General features: G+C 41.7%; 2 protein-coding genes across 3 annotated transcripts; both read right to left on the bottom strand.

Annotated features, from left to right (window-relative positions):
* Positions 1–4,851: 4,851 nt before the first annotated feature.
* LOC123582241 (ribonuclease K3-like) lies at positions 4,852–6,308 on the bottom strand. Its single transcript, XM_045448491.1, has 2 exons — positions 6,042–6,308; positions 4,852–5,657 (listed from the first exon to the last, which is right to left on the bottom strand). The coding sequence occupies exon 2, from the start codon at positions 5,648–5,650 to the stop codon at positions 5,186–5,188; it is 465 nt and encodes a 154-aa protein (XP_045304447.1). The 5' UTR covers positions 5,651–5,657; positions 6,042–6,308; the 3' UTR covers positions 4,852–5,185.
* A 10,037-nt stretch (positions 6,309–16,345) lies between these two features.
* Positions 16,346–19,196, bottom strand: EDDM3B (epididymal protein 3B). 2 transcript variants are annotated; one of them, XM_045448490.1, is made up of 2 exons: positions 19,130–19,196; positions 16,346–17,167 (listed from the first exon to the last, which is right to left on the bottom strand). In XM_045448490.1, the coding sequence occupies exon 2, from the start codon at positions 17,147–17,149 to the stop codon at positions 16,712–16,714; it is 438 nt and encodes a 145-aa protein (XP_045304446.1). In that variant the 5' UTR covers positions 17,150–17,167; positions 19,130–19,196; the 3' UTR covers positions 16,346–16,711. The 2 variants fall into 2 exon arrangements, with proteins under 2 accessions (XP_045304446.1, XP_045304445.1); XM_045448489.1 differs by having other exon boundaries at positions 19,108–19,188.
* Between the last annotated feature and the right edge of the window lie 726 nt (positions 19,197–19,922).

The raw sequence follows: 19,922 nt of genomic DNA, 5'->3' as shown, positions 1-19,922 counted from the left end.
TTGTGGTTGACTTCAAGTTTCATAGTATTGTGGTCTGAAAATATGCATGGCATGATCTCAATCTTTTTGTACTTGTTGAGGCCTGATTTGTGACCCAGTATGTGGTCTATGCTGGAGAATGTTCCACGTGCACTTGAAAAGAATATGTATTCTGCTTCTTTAGGATGAAATGTTTTGAATGGATCTGCTGAGTCCGTGTGGTCCAGTGTGTCATTCAAAGCCATTGTTTCCTTCTTGATTTTCTGCTTAGATGACTTGTTGGTTGCTCTAAGTGGGGGTGTTGAAGTCCCCTACTATTATTGTATTATTATCAATGAGTTTCTGTATGTTTGTGATTAATTGATTTATATATTTGGGTGTTCAAGTTAGGGGCATAAATATTTACAGTTGTTAGATCTTCTTGATGGCTATATCCCTTAATTATAATGTAGTGCCCTTCTTCATCTCTTATTACAGACTTCAGTTTAAAATCTAGTTCATCTGGGGGCACCTGGGCAGCTCAGTCAGTTAAGTGTCCAACTCCTGGGCCTCTGTCCTCCTTCCCCAGAGGAGAACCACTGAGTCGACTAGGCAGAGATGGTGTGTGATGGGGTTTTGGAATGGTGGTGGGGTCTAGAGCCCACAGCCAAGAAAGGATTCTTGAGAGATTTTTGGTGCAAAATGGTGATTTTATTAAAGCACAGGGACAAGACCCGTGGGCAGGAAGAGCCACCCCGGGACCATGAGGAGAGACTGATTATATACTTAGTAGTTGGGGGAGGTAAAGTCAAAGGGAAGTTTCCAAAGTGATTTTCATATGCTAAAGAAGACTCACAGGATATTGGAAGCTTAGCTGCTGTCAGGCTAAAGTTGTTTTTCTCTCTAGCAAAGCTTTAACATTAAGACAGTAGGGAGTTCCGGGAGAAATTTTCTACTCTGCTTGCTTCCAGTATCTGTCAATGGGCTGCAGGTCATAAGGAAATATGATTTTATCTGCATTTCCTTCTGCCTTTATTTCCCACATCAGGGTGGACTTCTAAAACTTCCAACTTTGAGATCTGCTGCTTATAAAAACTTGCAATAGTCAGCCCTTCTCCTTTTCTCAGTCAATGGTTTTGGGGAAGAGTTTTTCTTATGCAATTCCCTATGTGCTACTTTCACTCTTTCTCTCTTGCTTCCTTCTCCATGATCAGGGGTCCCTCCCCTCTGCAGCAGCCTTGATTATTTTCTCCCCCAAATCAACTCTTTGCAGCTCCTAACTACCATTATGTGGCCATTTTTCTCCCTCTGAATGTGCAGTTTGTTCTCTCAGTCCTCAGATTGATTTCTTGGGTGTTCAGAATGAGTTGATCTTTATCTGGCTATGTTGAAGGGACAAGACAAGCATAGGGTCCCCCACTACTGTGCCATCTTAACTCCTACTTCCTAAATTTTTTTCTAAGTTTTACTACTTTTTGGACCATTGTATAATGCTATCAGGTCATTTTAGCTGATTTAGGGATATACCTAAATGAGTATCTGATTTAGTCAATTATCTTGACTCTCCCAGAATACATTATTGAATGCAGAAAATAGCACAAATCTGAGAGACTCCACCATCTAGTCCATTTGTTTAGAACTAACACCTTTCATCGTAAGAGATTTTCCCAAAGTTATCCTCATTCTTACTCCCCCCTACAATTTCTTCAATCTATGAGTTCCCTTTAATGTATAAATAACTATGGTTGAGTAACAGTGAGTAACTGAGTGGTTTGAGTAAAGGAAATTCAGTCTTTTCTTTCTCCAAGAATCTGTGGAATTGTCCAGGTAATGTTTATGATGAGGGAGTATGAGGCAAGCTGAGGACAAAGCACAAGCTAGCACCCCTCCTCCCCACCAGTGGGATATGTATGATATTCCTCAGCCACTCCTGGCTTCCCAAGAGCAAAAGGAAAGGAAAGGAAACAAGTGGTTGACTGATAGAGATCACAGTCATGCAGGACATATCTCTATCAGTTTACAATCAATAGCCTAATCTATCAGTTTACAATCAATAGCCTAATCTCCCGAAAACTATGGATTCACTTTCCTGGAGACCCTATTATCACCCTCCCCTCCATAGTGATGTGGGGAATAAAGGCAAGAAGGAAATGGCAGGTAGAATTAAATGTCCTTATAACCTGAGCTCATTGACAAATACTTGAGGCAAATACAGAGTATAATATTTTTCCACGAACCCCCTACCATCCTAATGATAATGCCTTACTAGAGGAAAAAACAACCTGAACTTGACAATAGCAAGGACTCAGGTATCCCTGGAGTCCTCTTTAGCATATCAGAGTCCTTCTGGAGGCCTGCCTTTTGCCATTACCTCCCCTAACTCTGTAGTATATAACCAGGCACTCTTCACAACCCCAGTGCAGCTCTTTCTGCCCCTGGGTCCTGTCCTTGTGCTTTAATAAAATCAAATTTTTGCACCAAAGACATCTTTAAGAATTATTTCTTGGCTGTCAAGAAATACATTATTTCTTGGCTGTCAGCTCCGAACCCCCACCACCATTCCCAAACCCCATCATTTATATTGTACATAAGTCCATTCTGATTCCCGATTAGGTCAATGCAGGCCATCTGAAGATCCCTTTCCCTGAGGATGATGCTACTTTCTTACACTGGTTTACATCAAGCACGAACACAGGTCCTTCTGTCCACTCCCCACAGACTTTACTTGAAGACTGAAACTATACAATGTAAATACAACACTGCTTAAAGATGAATACTATTGAAAGCTGCTCTACACTGGGTGTTATATGGAAACAAATTTGACAATAAATTTCATATATTGGGAAAAAAAAAAAAAGAAAGCTGCTCTAAATTGGAGGACTGAAATCCTCTCAGAATTTCCCCTATGGGTACCCACCTTCTCAGACGCCCAGTTGTCCTGCCTTCATTTCTCTTCCCACTGAGAAGGGCCTTAAATATTTAGCACCCTTGGAATCCATGCTTCTGAAACGTGAAACTTCATATTTCAGTCTTTGTTTCAAAGATATGATATAAATATGTGGCATAAAGGAAAGTGAGCCCAATTAGCACACCTGTTAAAGGAATAGCTTGGTTTGGAAAGAACCATTCTGCAGTACTGGTAATTGACAGACTTGAAACTATTTCAATATGTGGCCTTTCTTTTTTAAAAAAAAATTTTATTTTCAACGTTTATTTTTATTTTTGGGACAGAGAGAGACAGAGCATGAACGGTGGAGGGGCAGAGAGAGAGGGAGACACAGAATCGGAAACAGGCTCCAGGCTCTGAGCCATCAGCCCAGAGCCCGACGCGGGGCTCGAACTCACGGAGCGCGAGATCGTGACCTGGCTGAAGTCGGACGCTTAACCGACTGCGCCACCCAGGCGCCCCCAATATGTGGCCTTTCTAATATGCATTGTGTTTGGCTGCTACTCAAAGTCAGATCAGTCTACAAAACACTTTGACTTACACTGGCCTGCTAGCCCAATGAGTCTAGTAGTTGACAAGGAAACTGAAGGGTATGATGTGTAGCAGAATATGCCACCCCAAAATGTGACTCTTTGGCATAAGAATTATTTTAAGCTGCTCATTTTGAGACACAGGAGAAATTCTGAAAGCAGAGTAGAGGTTACCCTTTCATAGAGCAAATTTACATGAGAAAGGGGACCTGTACATGGAAGTGAGCTATAATAGAGATTGCTTTTTCATCTGAGTGGCTCATCTGCATGGCAGGGCAAATTTTGTTTACCAAACATTTCCTCTTCTTACCTTGCTATGAATTGCCTTCCCCCCACCCCCCCCCCCCTTAAAATCCTTGACCCCTATCCTTTCCCTAGCCCAGGATGGTACATAAGCCTCAGCTGGCTGGCTGCTTTTGAGTATCTCATATTTTTGTGGGGCTCCCATATGTATGTATGTAATTTAAATGGTTTTTGTCTCATTAATCTGCCTTTTTATTATGGGATAGGGAGGGTCTCAGTCAAGAATCTAGGAGGATAGAGGGAAAATTATTCTTCCTCCCCTACATCTAAGACCTAAATTCTTAATCCAGCCTAATTCTTAACCCTAGTCCTTCAATTTCTAAATCCACTACCTGTTCCAAAACGCCATTATTTCTGTGATATTTCAGGATTTACATAAGGCTTTTTTTTAGTTTCCCACTGCTTTTTTTTCTTGAATTTATGTTTTCTCTTCATTGATTCCAAAAGATTGGGAGAATTGGGGGCACCTGGGTAGCTCAGTCGGTTGAGTGTCTTGATTTCAGCTCAGGTCATGATCTCATGGTTCATGAGATTGAGCCCTCATAGGGCTCTGCGCTAATGACACAGAGCCTGTTTGGGATTCTCTCTCTTCCCCTCTCTCAGCCCCTCCCCTGCTAGTACTCTTTCTCTCAAAATAAATAAATAATCATTTAAAAAATAGTTTTTTTAAAAAATGATAATGGGAGAATTGACTCTAAGCCTATAGTGGATTATTATCCTTACTACTACCTATATTTAAAACATTATCTGATGAAATATAGAAACCAATAGTAAAGATCTACGATGCGTCAGTTGTCAGTGTTAGAATCTGTGTGTGAAAGTGCTGCCAAAACAGTCTATGAGGCATCCATGCCACCTACAGATAAACATAGACAATGGTTTTAAGGGAAATATGTAAAATCTATGAACAGAGTTTGAAGGGATAGAGAACTTTCTTGCACCAAAGTCCCAAAGACACAGTGGTGAGAGAAGTGGCAGAGGCCCAAGGTTGCTTAATAACCTCTAAGGTTGCCTAAGACCCAAATAGTTCTGCGAATGCTGGCAAATGCAAGTCTAGATGGCTCCAGAGTGGCAATGATGTACAGGGGCCCCAAACACACATACTCATAGTCGTTACAATGCAAAAGAAAGTGGTTTTATTGCTGTGAACACAGTGCACCAAAGCTTGGCAGAAGTTCCAAGATTGAAAATATGGAAGCCTGTATCTTTCTTTGCCCTCTTCTCTATTGCCTTCCTTCAAAACACACAGAGCTCCCAAAGCAGAAAAGAATCCCATGTCTCTTTGTCCCCAGCGCTGGTCTTGCATCCTTGGCATGTGAATCCCCACCCCCCCCCAGTATCCTCCTTCTTTCTTCTATGGGAACCATGGAAATCAACAAAGGAAAAGAAATAGCAGAGGAGATCATAAGAAAACCTGTGCTGAATGACAGGGAAAGTGATGGAAACTTCAAATAACCTTATCTAAGTGTACAGGAACCCACTGATAGGGAGGGTCGCCCTGCTGAGGGGGATCACAGGCAATAATGAAGAATTTGTACAGGGGAGTATCTTTGTACTTGCAGTTGGGATACTTCCCTGAAGTGAGTGTGCAGTCAGTCATATTAACACGCTGTGGACTCTGGTGGCAGTTATTCATCCCATTTTTGCAGGTCACGTTGGACAAAAGACAGGTATCAGACACGTTCTTGAAGGAGTCATGCAGAAAGGTGTTGTGAACCTTACAGTTCTGAGTATAATTATTGACACCATTCATTTCCGTGTTGCAGCTGACAGGGCTTGACCTTACATGCTGAATTTCAAACCACTGGGCCCTGGTGAGGGATTGACGCCAAGCACAAAGTGGACGCACTGGCCCCCATAAAGCCAGCAGCAGCAGGAGGAGAAGAAAGCGTCCCAGAAGATCCAGTCTCATCTTTTCTCTGTAAGAAGAGAGAAAAAAATGAGGTAGTGATAGTAGTAGAAGCAATAAGAGCAAAATTATTATTCACAACCATTTAGATTTTTATTGTGCCTTTTAAGATGGTCATTGGTCTTTCCTTTTTCTTTTTTTTTTAGCTATCTTCTTCCTCACTTGAGTCTCACAATCCTATGAAGAGACTGAAGCCCAGTGAGGAGGAATATAAGGTAAGATGTCTTTTCCTCTGATTGGCAGATCATTTTCTACTCTTTTTCCTATACTTATGCTTACAGAACATTGTTTCTTCCCTCCACCCTCCTGGAATATTTGTCCTCCATCTATTTGACGCAGACCTTCCAGCCATCTTCACCGCTCTACTCCCCAGCTCCCAGGCTTCTCTCCTTACCAGGTCTCCGTGTTGGGGCTCCCGCTGAGAACAGAAGCAGTGGTTAGTCCCAGACTCAGAGGCTTTTGTCTGCTGTTCTCCTCCCAGGTATGCCAGAGCCTCCTGTCCACCTGGGTGCAGCAGGGGACTGATGGGTTCTGGGCCCTAGGAAAGAGAAACCTAGGACTTGAAAGGTGAACTTCTTACGCACAGTGTGGATGAAACCCAGACTCTCAAACTCACTGTTTAAAATCAGTATCACTACAGACACAGGAGGAGTAAGCCCTATTTAAGCAAACAATGTGACTCAAAGAAGTTTTGAGGAACTGATGACTTCCTGATATGGGTTGAGTGTTTCCTTCCTGATCTGAAGCTTCAGCGTTTTGAAGCTCTATGATTTCAGTTCTTTAGGACAAAGCACACCATGTAAATTTGATATAATAATTGTCATGTACTTGATAATGTTGTGAATTCCAACAACAGACATGAATGAATTATTTATTTATGTGTATGTTTATTGGGGGCTAGATAATGGCTACTTAGATTCAGGAGCTCATGATTTAATGAAAGAGACAGCCAGATAAATAGAACACTACATTGTATATTAATAAATATAAATAGCACTTGCAGCTGTGGTGGAGGAAACAACAGGGGACTGTGAGGAGTGAGCAGAGAGAAGGTCACAACACCTGAACTGAGTTTTGAGGATTAATTAGAAGTTAGGTGAAGAGGTGGGGTAAGGGCACCCCAAAGAGGGAACTGTGTGTGAAGATAAGGCAGGACTATTGGTTTTTGGACCTGTTTTGAAAGCATGAGCAAAACTACAGTTGAATTAATTGCATTATTAACTCAGTTCCACGTTGTTTTGTTCTGTACTTAGGTTTAATGTACCTCTTAACCCCATGCACCATCAGTCAGTTTTTCACCCCTACTCCCTGTTTACCCACCACTTGTAGAAACCTGATAGAGACCGGACAGTAACATCTATCTTGATGTGTCTGATCCCAGGTCCCAAATAGCAACTCATTTTCCAGAAGAATGCTTACCTCCAGATTATTTCAAGGCCTCCCTCCTAACAAGGGGGTTTCTTGAAACCTCATACCTTCCCCTCTCTCATGTATATAAGCTGTAGCTAAGCTCATCAGGGCAAAGCAGCTTTGGGAATGATCCTCTGACTTCTCCCTGGGCTGCCTTTCCTACAATAAAGCTTTCTTTGTTTTAAATCCAGTGTCTCAGAATTTGGCTTACTGTGCATCAGATGCACGGACAAGTTTGGGTTTGGTAAAAAAGAGACCCACACACACGAAGGAAAAGGGCAAATTGAGGGTATTTGCCTCTTGAATCTGTTATTACTATTCCACTGGTGCTGCAATACCTTTATTCACAATCTTGTTGTCTCATGGAGGGCTCACATAAAAGCCTCCTGCATGGACTCCCAGCCTCAAGCTTCTTTTCCTTCCAATCTGTTGTACATATCACTTCCAGGTTAGTATTTCTGGAGCATAAATATAATAGTGGGACACTTTTGCTTTTAATGGCCTCAGTTACCTACAGGATAAAAATGATGTCTATTTATAGCAAAATTGTGGCATACAAGGTTAATATACAAAAATCAATTGCTTTCTTATATACCAACAATGAACTATTGGAATTTGAAAAAAAAAATGTTTTACATTAGCATCAAAGAAAAATGAAATGTTTAGATATAAATCTAATAAAAATGTACAAGATCAATATGAGGAAAACTATAAAACTCTGATGAAAGAAATTAAAGAAAGTCTAAATAAATGAGGAGATAGTCCTTGTTCATGCTGAAGGAAACCAGACCTCCACCTCAAAATCTGGCTCTTAGACATAAAAATTATTTTTGCAGTAAAGGCAATTAGAATCAGTAAATGCAGAAAAGCGCTCTCTCTCTCTCTCTCTCTCTCTCTCTCTCTCTCTCTCTCTCTTGCATAAAGGCAGGAAATAAATTCTTTTACTGGAGACAAAGACATACCAGCCAGAGGTGGTACAGAGGAACCTGCAAACAAACCTTGTTAAGCTAGCCCTTGTCTTTCTAGTTACTTCCTTACCATTTACTATCCACAAACCAAACCCCTTTATCTTGTCAATTCTTCACAGATGTTTTGTTTGTTTGTCTAAAAGGTATGAAGTTTCTTGCTCTGGTCATTTCTTCAGCTCTTCATTCCCTTGTGATGGTTCCCATGTACATGTAAAAAATTCAATAAAATTCGTATGCTTTTCTCCTACTAAATCTCTCTTTGTTGGTTTAATTTTCAAACCCAGCAGAGACCCTTAGGGAGCCAAGGAAAACTTTTTCCCCTCCTACAACGACATTATGCATGGTCGAAACCCATAGAACTATATAATGCAAAAAATTGATCCTAATTAAATTGTGGACTTCAGTTAATAATCAATATGGGTTCATCAATTACAGCAAAAGGAGCACACTAACACAAGATGTTAATAGCAGGAAAACTGTGGACTGTGTGGTTAGGAGAGAGAGGAAGGGAGAAGCATAAGAGAATTTTCTATAATTTCTGCCCAATTTTTCTGCAAACCTAAAATTGCTCTGAACAAATAAGTCTATTAATTGAAAAAGAAAAGAAAAAAGATGTCTATTTGCCTAGCACTCATATATCCAATTGTACAGCCACATGTGTCAGGACAGGACCCCTTTTCTCTGCACTTCCACAACTTGACAGTACCCAAGCTCACCAGCAGAGGGAAACTGTATCTGATTACCATGTCCCTAGGCAGGGCTTCCCAACCCTGGCCTCACATCAGAATTGCCTAAAGAGGGGTGCCTTGGGTGGCTCCGTTGGTTAAGTGTCTGACTTCAACTTAGCTCATGATCTCACAGTTGGTGGGTTCAAGCCCCATGTTGAGCTCTGTGCTGACAGCATGGAGACTGCTTTGGATTCTGCATCTCCCTCTCTCTCTGCCCCTGCTCAAGCTCATGCTCTATCTCAAAAATAAACATAAAAGAAAAAGAATGGTCCAAGAAATTTTTTTTTAAATGCCAAGATCCCAGGCCTTCTGAAACAGAATCTTTGGGAATGAGGTCTTTTGCACACCTATGTTTGGTTAACTCCACAGTGAATCTGATACTAATTTCTAGTTGAGAATCATTTTACTTGGCTGACATGGATTTTCACCCATTGCCCAAGTTCTCAAGACTGGGCTTTGCCTGACTCCTGAAATAAAGTTTTCACTTTGTCTTAATGCAGGCAGGTGAATTACTGCCTAGCTACCACAGATAAAGTGCAAGACAGATTGGGGAGGACATGAATGGGAGAGTCTACTTCTCCTATCTATCTTTCTGAAATTATCCCAAATCTTAGAAGTGCAGGAGAGGAAAAATATTTTTTCCTTCTACTCTTTGAAGTTCTCAGCTGGGCTCCCTATAACAACAACAGATTAACAACAGAAAAACATGCACATTTATTTAACATAAGTTTAATGTGAAATGGGAGCCTTGCTAAGGATGTGAAGACCCAAAGAAGTGGTTAAACCTGAATGTTTTCATGCTAGGTTTGATGACAAGTGGAAAGTTGTGGAAAGATGTGATAGAACAAAGGGTATGAGCTAAGTGTAGTCAACTTGGGGAAACTCAACAAGAAGTTTGTTCAGATTCTTCTCCATGTCTCTCCATCTTTGGAGATAAAGATGCTCCTTTCCTCTGGGTATAGGGAGAGCACCTCTCGCGTGAGAGTTTTATGGCCTGCTTCAGGGGAAGATCAGAAAGTCTTTTCCTCACCTTTCATTTCTCAAATTTCTTTAGCTTAAAAGATTCTCTATGCCAAGATGCCATATCCTGGAGTAATGTGTCCTGAACACTGTCAGAAGCTCCTTGTGTTGGGAACAGACCCCAGTGGTTGGCTTGGCCCTTGTTCCAGCCCTACAATCGCAAAGCAAGTTTAGGGCATCTGATGTGTCCATTGTGGGCACACCTCACACACCCCGTGTGTATTTAAACACACCCGTGTCTCCTCCACTCTCCTGCTTAGCTGGAAGGGGATAGGCCTATTATTCAGCCTATTCCTTTCTCTAGACTTATATGCTTGCTGATGGCAAAAGTAAGAGTGCCAAATTCTTGTCACAGAGATAACAGATTAGTATCTTAAAAAAAAATGTTTTTAACATTTATTTATTTTTGAGAGACGGAATGTGAGCGGGGGAAGGGCATAAAGAGGGGGGGGGGACACAGAATCTGAAGTAGGTTTCAGGCTCTAAGCTGTCAGCACAAAGCCTGATGCAGGGCTCAAACCCACGGACTGCATGATCATGACCCGAACCAAGTCGAACACTTAACCGACTGAGTCACTCAGGCACCCCAGAAGATTAGTATCTTTAACCAAACAACAATGATGATTATCAGCCATAATCAGACTGCTTAGAACACTCCCCCTTCCATGGTTGCTGAGGTATTTCTGTGTCAGGCATCTGGCCAGTGAGTGGCCAGAACAGTGAGTCAGAAGCTGATGCTACGTGATAAATTCCAAGTTTCTTTGTGAGGTTTGGTTTTATGGTTTCTGCAGAGCTGGCACTCAAAATTGTCCCCAACCTTTAGCCCATTGGTCAATTTGGGCATGTAATGCCTTTTTTTTTTTTTTTTTTTTTTTGGCCATTTACTAGGTCATACTGTTTCTTATGATTTCTTTCTTCCTTTCCACACCAGTATTAAGGAACTCTATACATTTTCCTGCATAAGTTGTCAGTTTTCCATATCTCCTGAGGGGAAAATTGTCTGAGACTTGGAAATGGACAAAAGAGATTATTGTGTGTCCTCCCATTGGAGTGCCTGGAGTTCTTTAGCAGATCTACAGGGATGGACAGACACTACAGAAGTGTATACCTTTCCTTGACCTGCAGTATAGAAATGAAATTGTACAAAACTGAATATAATGCAGATGTTTCCTGTTCCTCGCAGTGCAACTGAATTTTGTCCAGCAGAAAATATACATTTCTACAAACCAAGATCCCACTTGAACCGTTTTTAACATGTTACTGATTTCCTTACTAATTAATGAGTCCAATAAAATGGGTTTATTTATTAAGTTATTCAATAACATGGATTTATTTTTAAAATTTTCATGATAGCTACTCTTTTTTACTTTTAGAAAACATTATATTTAAAAAATTTTTTTAATTTATTTTTTGAGAGAGAGAGCAAGCGGAAGAGGGGAAGAAAGAGTGAGAGAGAGAGAATCCCAAGCAGGCTCCACACTGTCAGCATGGAGGCCGACATGGGGCTCGAGCTCAAGATCTGCAACATCATGGCCTGAGCCGAAACCAAGAGTTGGATGCTTAACCGACTGAGCTACCCAGGTACCCTGACAACATTATATTTTAGCACTTCACACTTTCACTGGTGTTGTTTCTTTTGCTGACCTATTCTGACCTATTCTGCTTGATTACTCTTTCTGACCTATTCTGACCTATTCTGCTTGATTACTCACCTATCTTTCTAGGCTGTGCTCAGATACCCTCTCCTCTGATCTTTCCCTTCTCTAGGCACAGAACTATTGTGTCAGCCTTAATGTGTTCAGCTTTTACTAGCGCTCATTGCATTCTACTAAGATTATTAAATTACATTATAATTATACCAAAGTGCAATCAAAGGGTATATTCAGTGAGAAAACTTCACATGTGCTGTCTCACTCTTCTATTCTTTACTGTAGTTCTTCAAGGCAAGGTGGCTTTTACTAACCACACATTTACACCAAACGCTTTCCTTCCTTCCTTGTAATTGGGTTAGAATTCCTCCGTTAAGCAAATTGATTTCTAACTTACACAGCTTTCCCATAATAAGACTACAGGGGGAAAGAATGTGTGCCTCCTGTACCTGGAATGGAAATTTAGGAATGTTAAGAGAACCGTAAGCTCAAGAGTCACTTATGCTGGGACAAGTCATCCAGGTGGGGCCTAATACCTAACTGAACTGCAATTTCAACCTCTCCCAGAAATGTAGTCTCAACTGGTCGGTTAGGAAATTTCTGGTCAGCACCAAGGCAATAATCGTTCAGATGGGCTCTTTTCGCATCCCAAAGGAAGGTGAGGTAATTGGCATGATAAGCCTCCACTGCTCTTCCCCCTAAAGGAAAGTGACCCTCCCTGAAACAATCCTTTGCTTTCTTTTGCTAAAACTTCCTTGCTCCACAGCCCTGACTAGAAAAGTCTTCCCTTTTGTACAGCTCTTTGGAGCTCCTTTCTGATGTGGTTTTGGGGTGGTGGGGGTCCAGAGCTGAAGGCCAAGAAAGAATTCTTAAGACATTTTTGGTGCAAAAAAGTGATTTGATTAAAGCATGAGGATAGGACCCACGGGCAGGAAGAGCTACGCTGGGGTTGTAAAGGATGACTGATTATATACCTTCATGTTGAGAGGGGGTGTGGGACAGCCTAAGTCTCTAAGGAATTTGGAAGCAAGGTTTCCAAGACCTTGAGGGGCTAGCTGCTGTTAGGAAAAGATCATTTACTACTGTCTAGTAAAATGTTAGTCATGAGACCCTTCAGGTGAATAGCAGTGGGCCATATGCTTGGAAGATGATTCCTAACATATACCTTGGGGGGGGTAGAGAAAAAGGAAGTTTCCAAAGGGATTTTTACAGGGTCCTGGAGATCAGGCTAATGTCAAGCTAAGGTTGCCTTTCGCCTCTAGCAAAGTATGTGCCCCAATTTTTTCCCTATATTTCTTTTGCCTTTGTTCTCCACATCAGGATGAGTCATTCAATAAGGTGCTATGACTTTGGGCTTACATACTATTTTTAGCTAAAACAAAGGAAGAACAGTGTGGGGCTGGCAGGTTATGGAAAGATGACCAGGAAAAGTATAGTAAACAAAAGTAAAGTTTGTTATGCAGAGTTAAGTTTGTGCCTTCTCCACTGATAAAAAATAATAATCTTTATACCAAAGAGTCATCTTTTAGGGTGGTATATTCTGGTCTCCTATAAGAAAAAATCCTGTTAGCCTAGCTCGAATCTCATGACCATCATTTGGCCCAGTAGAGGAGATTGGGAACCTTGATGGATAACTCCACCAATACTGCATGATAAGGGAGCATGAGGCAAGCTGAGGGAAACATACAAGCTGGCATATCCCACTCCCCTGGTGGAATATGTGTGATATTCCTCAGATGCTCCTGGCTACCCAAGAACAAAGGAAAGAGGCTTAAGTGCTTGCCATGGTGATGTGGGAAATTAAGGCAAAAGCAAAATTAAATTCCCTTACTGTAAGCAGCCCATTGACAAGTCTTTGAGACCAGCAGAGTGATCTCCCTACAGGAGCTCAGCTGCCTTGATGATGACACTTTGCTTTGGGCAACAGGAACCTTGGCTTAACGTTTTCCAAACCTAGGGGAGCCTGGGTGGCTCAGTTGGTTAAGTGTCTGACTTTGGCTTAGGTCATGATCTCATGGTTTGCAAGTTCAACACCTCAGCTGTGCTGACAGCCTGGACCCTGTTTCAGATTCTGTGTCTCCCTCTCTCTGTCCCTCCCTGGCTCATGCTTTGTCTCTCTCCGTTGCTCTCTCACTCTCAAAAATTACATAAACATTAAAAAATTAAACAAAACATTATCCCAACCTCCAGGATCCTATAAGTCTACTTCCTTTATGTCAAGTGCCCCAGGATATATGCTGGCAATCATGCTCCAGGATTATAGCCCCTCTGATATCCATCTGAAGGGTCTCATGACTGAGGTTTTATTGAATGGTAATAAGTGGTGTTTCCATAGCAACAGCTAGCCCCTCAAGGTCCTGGAAATCTTGCTTCCAAAATTCCTTACAGACTCTATCCCTGATCCCTTCCAACCTGAGAGTATATAATGAGTTACCCTTCACGACCCCTGTGCAGCTCTTCCTGCCCATGGGTCCTGTCCCCATGCTTTAATAAAATCATCTTTTTGCACCAAAGACATCTTCAAGAATTCTTTCTTGGCCATCAGCTCTGGACCCCACGAACCCCCCCCCATCACCCCAAGACTTCACCACTGCACACAAAAAGGGGAAGAATAGGAAGGGGAACATGAACCCCAATATTTATAGCAGCACTATCAACAATAGCCAATGTATGGAAAGAACCCAAATGCCCATAGATGGATGAATGGATAAAGAAGATGTGGTATATATACACAATGGAGTATTGCTTGGCAATCAAAAAGAATGAAATCTTGCCATTTGCAACTACGTGGATGGAACTGGAGGGTGTTATGCTAAGCAAAATTAGTCAGAGAAAGACAAATATCATATGACTTCACTCATATGAGGACTTTAAGAGACAAAACAGATGAACATAATGGAAGGGAAACAAAAATAATATAAAAACAGGGAGGGGGACAAAACAGAAGAGACTCATAAGTATGGAGAACAAACTGAGGGTTACTGGAGGGGTTGTGGGAGGGGGGATGGGCTAAATGGGTAAAGGGCATCAAGAAATCTACTCCTGAAATTACTGTTTGCAGTATATGCTAACTAACTTGGATGTAAATTAAAAAAATAAATTAAAAGAGGGGGAGAAGAATAGGGGCACAGTTGATTGAGCATCTGACTCTTGGTTTTGGCTCAGGTCATGATCCCAGGGTTGTGGGATGAAGCCCTGAGTTGAGCCCTGTGGAGACCTGTGCTGAGTGTGGAGCCTGCTTAGGACTCACACTCTCTCTCTCTCTCTCTCTCTCCCTTTCTCTCTCCCTCTCCCTCTCTCTCTCCCTCTCCCTCTCTCCACTGCTTGCACACTCTCTCCCTCTAATAAAAGGATAGTTCCTGACAGGAAATGAATATGCAGCTATTCAAATGGGGTTAAAGAAGTGGATGTGGGAAAACCCAAGCAACAACATAAAGCTATTATACTAATTGGGCTTAAATCCATTTTCCTCCTATACTGTTTTGGACCATCATCTTTTTATTTTCTTTTTATTTATTTTTTTATGTTTACTTATTTTTGAGAGAGAGACAGAGCATGAGTCGGGGAGGGGCAGAGAGAGAAGGAGACACAGAATCCAAAGCAGGCTCCAGGCTCCGAGCTGTCAGCACAGAGCCCAATGCGGGGCTTGAACTCACGAACTGTAAGATCATGACCTAAGCTGAAGTCAGACACTTAACCGACTAAGCTGCTCAGGTGCTCCTATCATCTTTTTACACTTTAACAAAAGGAACTTTCAAAGTTTTTTAAATGGGGTATTTGTGAAAACTTACTGTGGGTGACCAGAAAAGACCATTCTGAAATATGACTATAGGAAACCAAAATATGCCACCACAAAATATTCCACTACATTTTTAAAAGTTTATTTATTTATTTTGAGAGAAAGAGAACACAAGCAGGCTAGAGGTAGAGAGGGAGAGAGAGAATCCCAAGTTGACAGTGAGGAGCCCGATGTGGGGCTCGAACTCACCATCCTGACCTGAGTCGAAATCAAGAGTGGGACTCTTAACAGGATGAACCACCCAGGCACCCCTGCCATTACATTTTGAAGCAGCTTTTATCAACTGAGAAAAACAATCAGTATTCCTCCTCATGTAGATTGATTATTGATACAGAACTACTGGTTTAACACTAATCTCTTGTGAGTTTGGTTTGTATAGGTCATCATCTCCCCACTGTCTGCTCATCCCCAGGTGCACTGAAAAATTGCAAACCTGTGGTGCTGCTCTTGGCACAGGATGACCAACCTAGATTCATTGGCTACTCATTGAGGCCAGACCTCTAGGACTAGGAGCACAGCCGCCTCGCTGAAAATGTTCATACCTTGGTCTTTTCTCTGATTGTTTCAGGACTGGAGTCTTTCAACAATGCAAGAGGCTGAAGAACACAAGGTACTTTAGTGTTTAGTATTTCTCCTCCCCATACCTGCCTGAGGCAAAATTATATGAAGTGAAGACTTCTCTTTCTCTGAATCTCTCTTCCCCATTTAGCAAACAGAATTCTCGTGGACTCTGCTTACTTGTGTCCTCAACAGTTCATTTTGCAATTCACTTCCTCTTTCCTCCAACAAAATTTAAGTCTTAAGACCCATTCTTGAAGGTTGCATTTTAAAGTCCTGTTGGACTCTATTTCTCTGCCTAGTGAAAATGGTTATTATCAGGTAAACTCATTTCTGTGATTATCTTCTACTTAATGTATTATTCCTCAAGAAACATAATGCCTTAACCTATCCAAAATGCATGCATTTCCTTAGAGATATGTTTGATGAATGAGTCCAGTAACACACACCTTAACCCTACACTCAGCACAAATCATATCCAAGCATAATCTGCATCACACACCCTGTAACACCTATACCAGTCACAGAACACATACTCTGCACATATAGCATGTATAAATTTCGTACACATTGGAATGATATAATTTATTTAAGGAAGGGAAGATCATTTAGGTTGGGGAGGTGTAAGGAGAGTCATTATCAGGAAAATCCCTGATTCAGTAAAAAAGAAAAGCCATAAGAAGTAAATCTTAAAAAAAAAAAAAAATGTAAGAGCAAATCAGGTAAATGAGGGCAGAAAGGTATTCAGGGTAGAGAAACAACGCAGGCAGTTTTAATATCAAGAAACCTTGTGGTACATAACTCCAATCGTGAGAAAACATTGGCACATACACGCAAAGGAAGGAGTAGCCAGCGCTGTTGATGTAGGCATCAGGCTAGCACTTGGAAAGTAATGGGCACTCTACTAAAACCTGGGGGTGTGGGTAGACTTTCTAATTTTTGATGTCTAACAATTGGATGTCCTCTATGCTGTCCACATACCCATTCATGCCACAGTGGAATTCAATGTAGCTGTAGCTGCTATGTTCTCTGTAGCTCTTTTTGTTACTCTCCTGGTAGCACTGGAGGATTTTGAAGGGATGCTTGGCCCATATATATACATTTCTGTAACGATCTCTCCACTTCCTGAGGCATATATGCTCGATTTTGTGCCACAAGGTATAGATGAAGGTGTGATAGTTCCTGTCTTTTGGAGCTCCTCTTTCCCTCATGAGTTCATCGCATTTGTAGTCGCTGAATTTCCAGCTTGTGCTCAGGTAGTGCTGCTTCATGAATTCCCTCCAGGAAAGGTTCTGGCTGTGTATAAGCAGCCCACATAGGGGAAACAGCAGGGCCAAGATAGGGCCAAGGACCTTTAGAGAGGATGCCATCTCAGTCACCAGGGCCACCTGCGAGTCCACAGCAGGGAGAGAGGAAAGCATTATTTCAGCTGCCCTAAGAGCTGACCTCCAACTTAAAATTCCTTCCCTGCCAGTGTAGGCACTTGGGCCCAATTTTATCATTTTGTTCCCAGACTTGAAGGTGATGAATCTCGTTAGATAATAAAGTTTATGAGAACTGAAATTATGCTAGAGCCTGAGTGAGACAAACACAAAATTGTAAAAAATAGGTGGAGTTTATTTTGAGGATTTCAAACACCTCCTGTCTGCCCTCTCTTCCACTCCAACCAATCACCCGCTAGCTAATTCTGTCTTGCGGTGCGGATCAGTTCTCAGAAAAGCATGAGTCTGAAAAAAAAAAAAGGCATTTTAAGCTGTATGGCTGTGAAGTGGAAAGGATTGCCACCTTTTAAGGGAATGCAGAAGATGAGTGAAGACTTGGGTGATATTTTCCAAGCAAGAAGGCTTTGGTTCCCTCAGACCCCAGGCTACAGTTACACTGATTCTGCAAGATGGTGTTTATCTAATCCTGCATTCCTTATAACACTTCCCCAAAGCCTGTTATCACTTCTGACTACCCACATACCTTCTCAGAGGCCGTTTACCCAGTTATCATAGTTATAAACAATCTTGATCTATTGTTAAGAATGCAATCATATAGGAGCTCCAGTTCTGAAATACCATTTTAATCAATCCTGTACCAAGATTGAAACTACCCTCACAGGAGCTACCCTGGTCAAAATTAGCGCATAGAGGTGTATGAAAAAGTTTCCCCTTTAAACCAGCTCTCTGTCCTCATTTACCATGGGGAGTGGAGCTGGCCCTATGGAATCTCTAACCTGATTCTCAACTCTCTGAGCACTTGTGTCCTCAAATCTGCCTAATAATAGCTGCCTCACAGACTTGTGAGGGACTCTAACAAGATATGCATGTGAGAGCCCTTCTGAGAATGTTGTAGGAACACAGGGTAGACCACCCTAAAAGGTGTCACAATAGTATATTGATTGTTTTGAATTGAAGCTACTTGGAAAACAGCCAGTACAAGGACACTCAGACCCTCCTCTGTCCCCCTAAAAGCAGAAAATGAATCTCGTATGAAAGGTACCCTCCTTATACTAAGAAATAAAAAGATATTCTTATCACCAAAGATAGAGATTTTACTTGCTTAAAATTATTTTTAAAGTAGGTTCTATGCCCATCGTGGGACTCGAACTTTTAACCCTGAGATCAAGAGTTGCATGCTCCACTAACTGAGCCAGCCAGGCACCCCACCAGAGATTGGAATTTTAAAGCCAAGTAAGCTGAATAAACAAACTTTATTCCTTTTTACTAATCTACTATTTCAGCCCAGATTCTGCTTAGAATTCCTTACTAATTGGAACTCCCAAACATTTGTTTTCTCTCTCCTGTCAATTCCTCACAAATGTATTGTCTCACTATTTAAAATGTGTAAAAGCTGCCTGCCTCAGTCATTTACTTGGGGTCTCCATTTCATTACTGGGCCTCCATGTGCACATAATAAAACTTTGGTGTTTTTCCCTCCTGCTAAATCTTATTTCATTTTAATTCTTAAACCAGTTGGAAGTATCTTGAAGGATGGAAGGAAATTTTTTTCCTCCCCTATTGTGTAAAGTGCTACATCGAGCATAGAAGACAGAATAGGCACTTGCTCATTTCTGGCACCCTAGACCTGGCCAAAGGTCCTAACCAGGGTAAAAGATCAGGATTCAAGTTGCTTCAAAATATTATGCTTGGAAAGATTGGAGGGGTTGACAGGACAGACTGTATCAGTGGGATTACTCCTGAGTTGAATTCAGGTCTTTGCTTCTTACAAACTGGATCACTTTCCAATCTTAACTCTACCGTCTAGAAGTTCAGTCAGGCCCCTTCCAGTGTTCCTGGGCCTTTCCCCTCAAGCATCCTCAGCACCAACCCTAAATCTAACTCACCCTGTTCAGATCCAACACTCACGTGTCACTGGTGGTAGAAATCAGTATGTGGATCTGAAGAGCAGAGAGCCAAGTAGTCTGTGGCAGTGAAGAGAGGAATAGCAGTGAGAGGTACAGCACTCCACTGATTAATAGTGGGGGTGGGGAGAGAGGGAACAGACTTACTAAGTGAACCTGTTCCTGTACCTTCTCATCTAGAACACTTGGGTTCACTCTGAGAATAGCCTGGAGCAAAGGTGTCCAACATCAAAGACTCCCTTGAGGGCACAAAAGAATGGCAAGGCTCTGGGGAGAGGTAATACTGAAGAGGAGTTGTCTGGAGTTATCAGGAGACAATCAGAGATTTATCTCCTAAATTCACATCCCAAAAAACCTCTGGGGAAAATTCCCCGGATGACTAGGCTATGGTCTATGGGAACATCAGTGAAAAACAAAACAAAACACCTCTGGAGTTGTGAACTGTGGAATCTTCATTGAGAGATAAAGAGGGTATGTAGTCCAAGGTGCAATTTATGGATAAAGTGAGATCCTTGAATGTGCTTTCCATTAATGAATTTTTTTAACCTTTTTTAATGTTTATTTATTTTTGAGAGAGACACACACACAGAGAGAGAGAGAGAGAGAGAGAGAGAGAACACGAGCAGGGGAGGGGCAGAGAGAGAAGGAGACACGGAATCCAAAGCAGGCTCCAGGCTCTGAGCTGTCAGCACAGAGCCTGACATGGGTCTCAAACTTGCAAACCATGAGATCATGACCTGAGCCAAAGTTGGATGCTTAATCGACTGAACCACCCAGGCGTCCCTATCAATGCATTT

Source organism: Leopardus geoffroyi, chromosome B3 (genome assembly GCF_018350155.1).
Source record: "Leopardus geoffroyi isolate Oge1 chromosome B3, O.geoffroyi_Oge1_pat1.0, whole genome shotgun sequence".
Classification (NCBI taxonomy): domain Eukaryota; kingdom Metazoa; phylum Chordata; class Mammalia; order Carnivora; family Felidae; genus Leopardus; species Leopardus geoffroyi.
Note: the sequence above shows the minus strand (reverse complement) of the source record. Positions and strands in the feature narration are given on the sequence as shown.

Bases quoted from the DNA above. Each gene is read 5' to 3' on its own strand.
- LOC123582241 (XM_045448491.1), bottom strand. From the start codon at position 5,650: ATGAGACTGGATCTTCTGGGACGCTTTCTTCTCCTCCTGCTGCTGCTG.
- EDDM3B (XM_045448490.1), bottom strand. From the start codon at position 17,149: ATGGCATCCTCTCTAAAGGTCCTTGGCCCTATCTTGGCCCTGCTGTTT.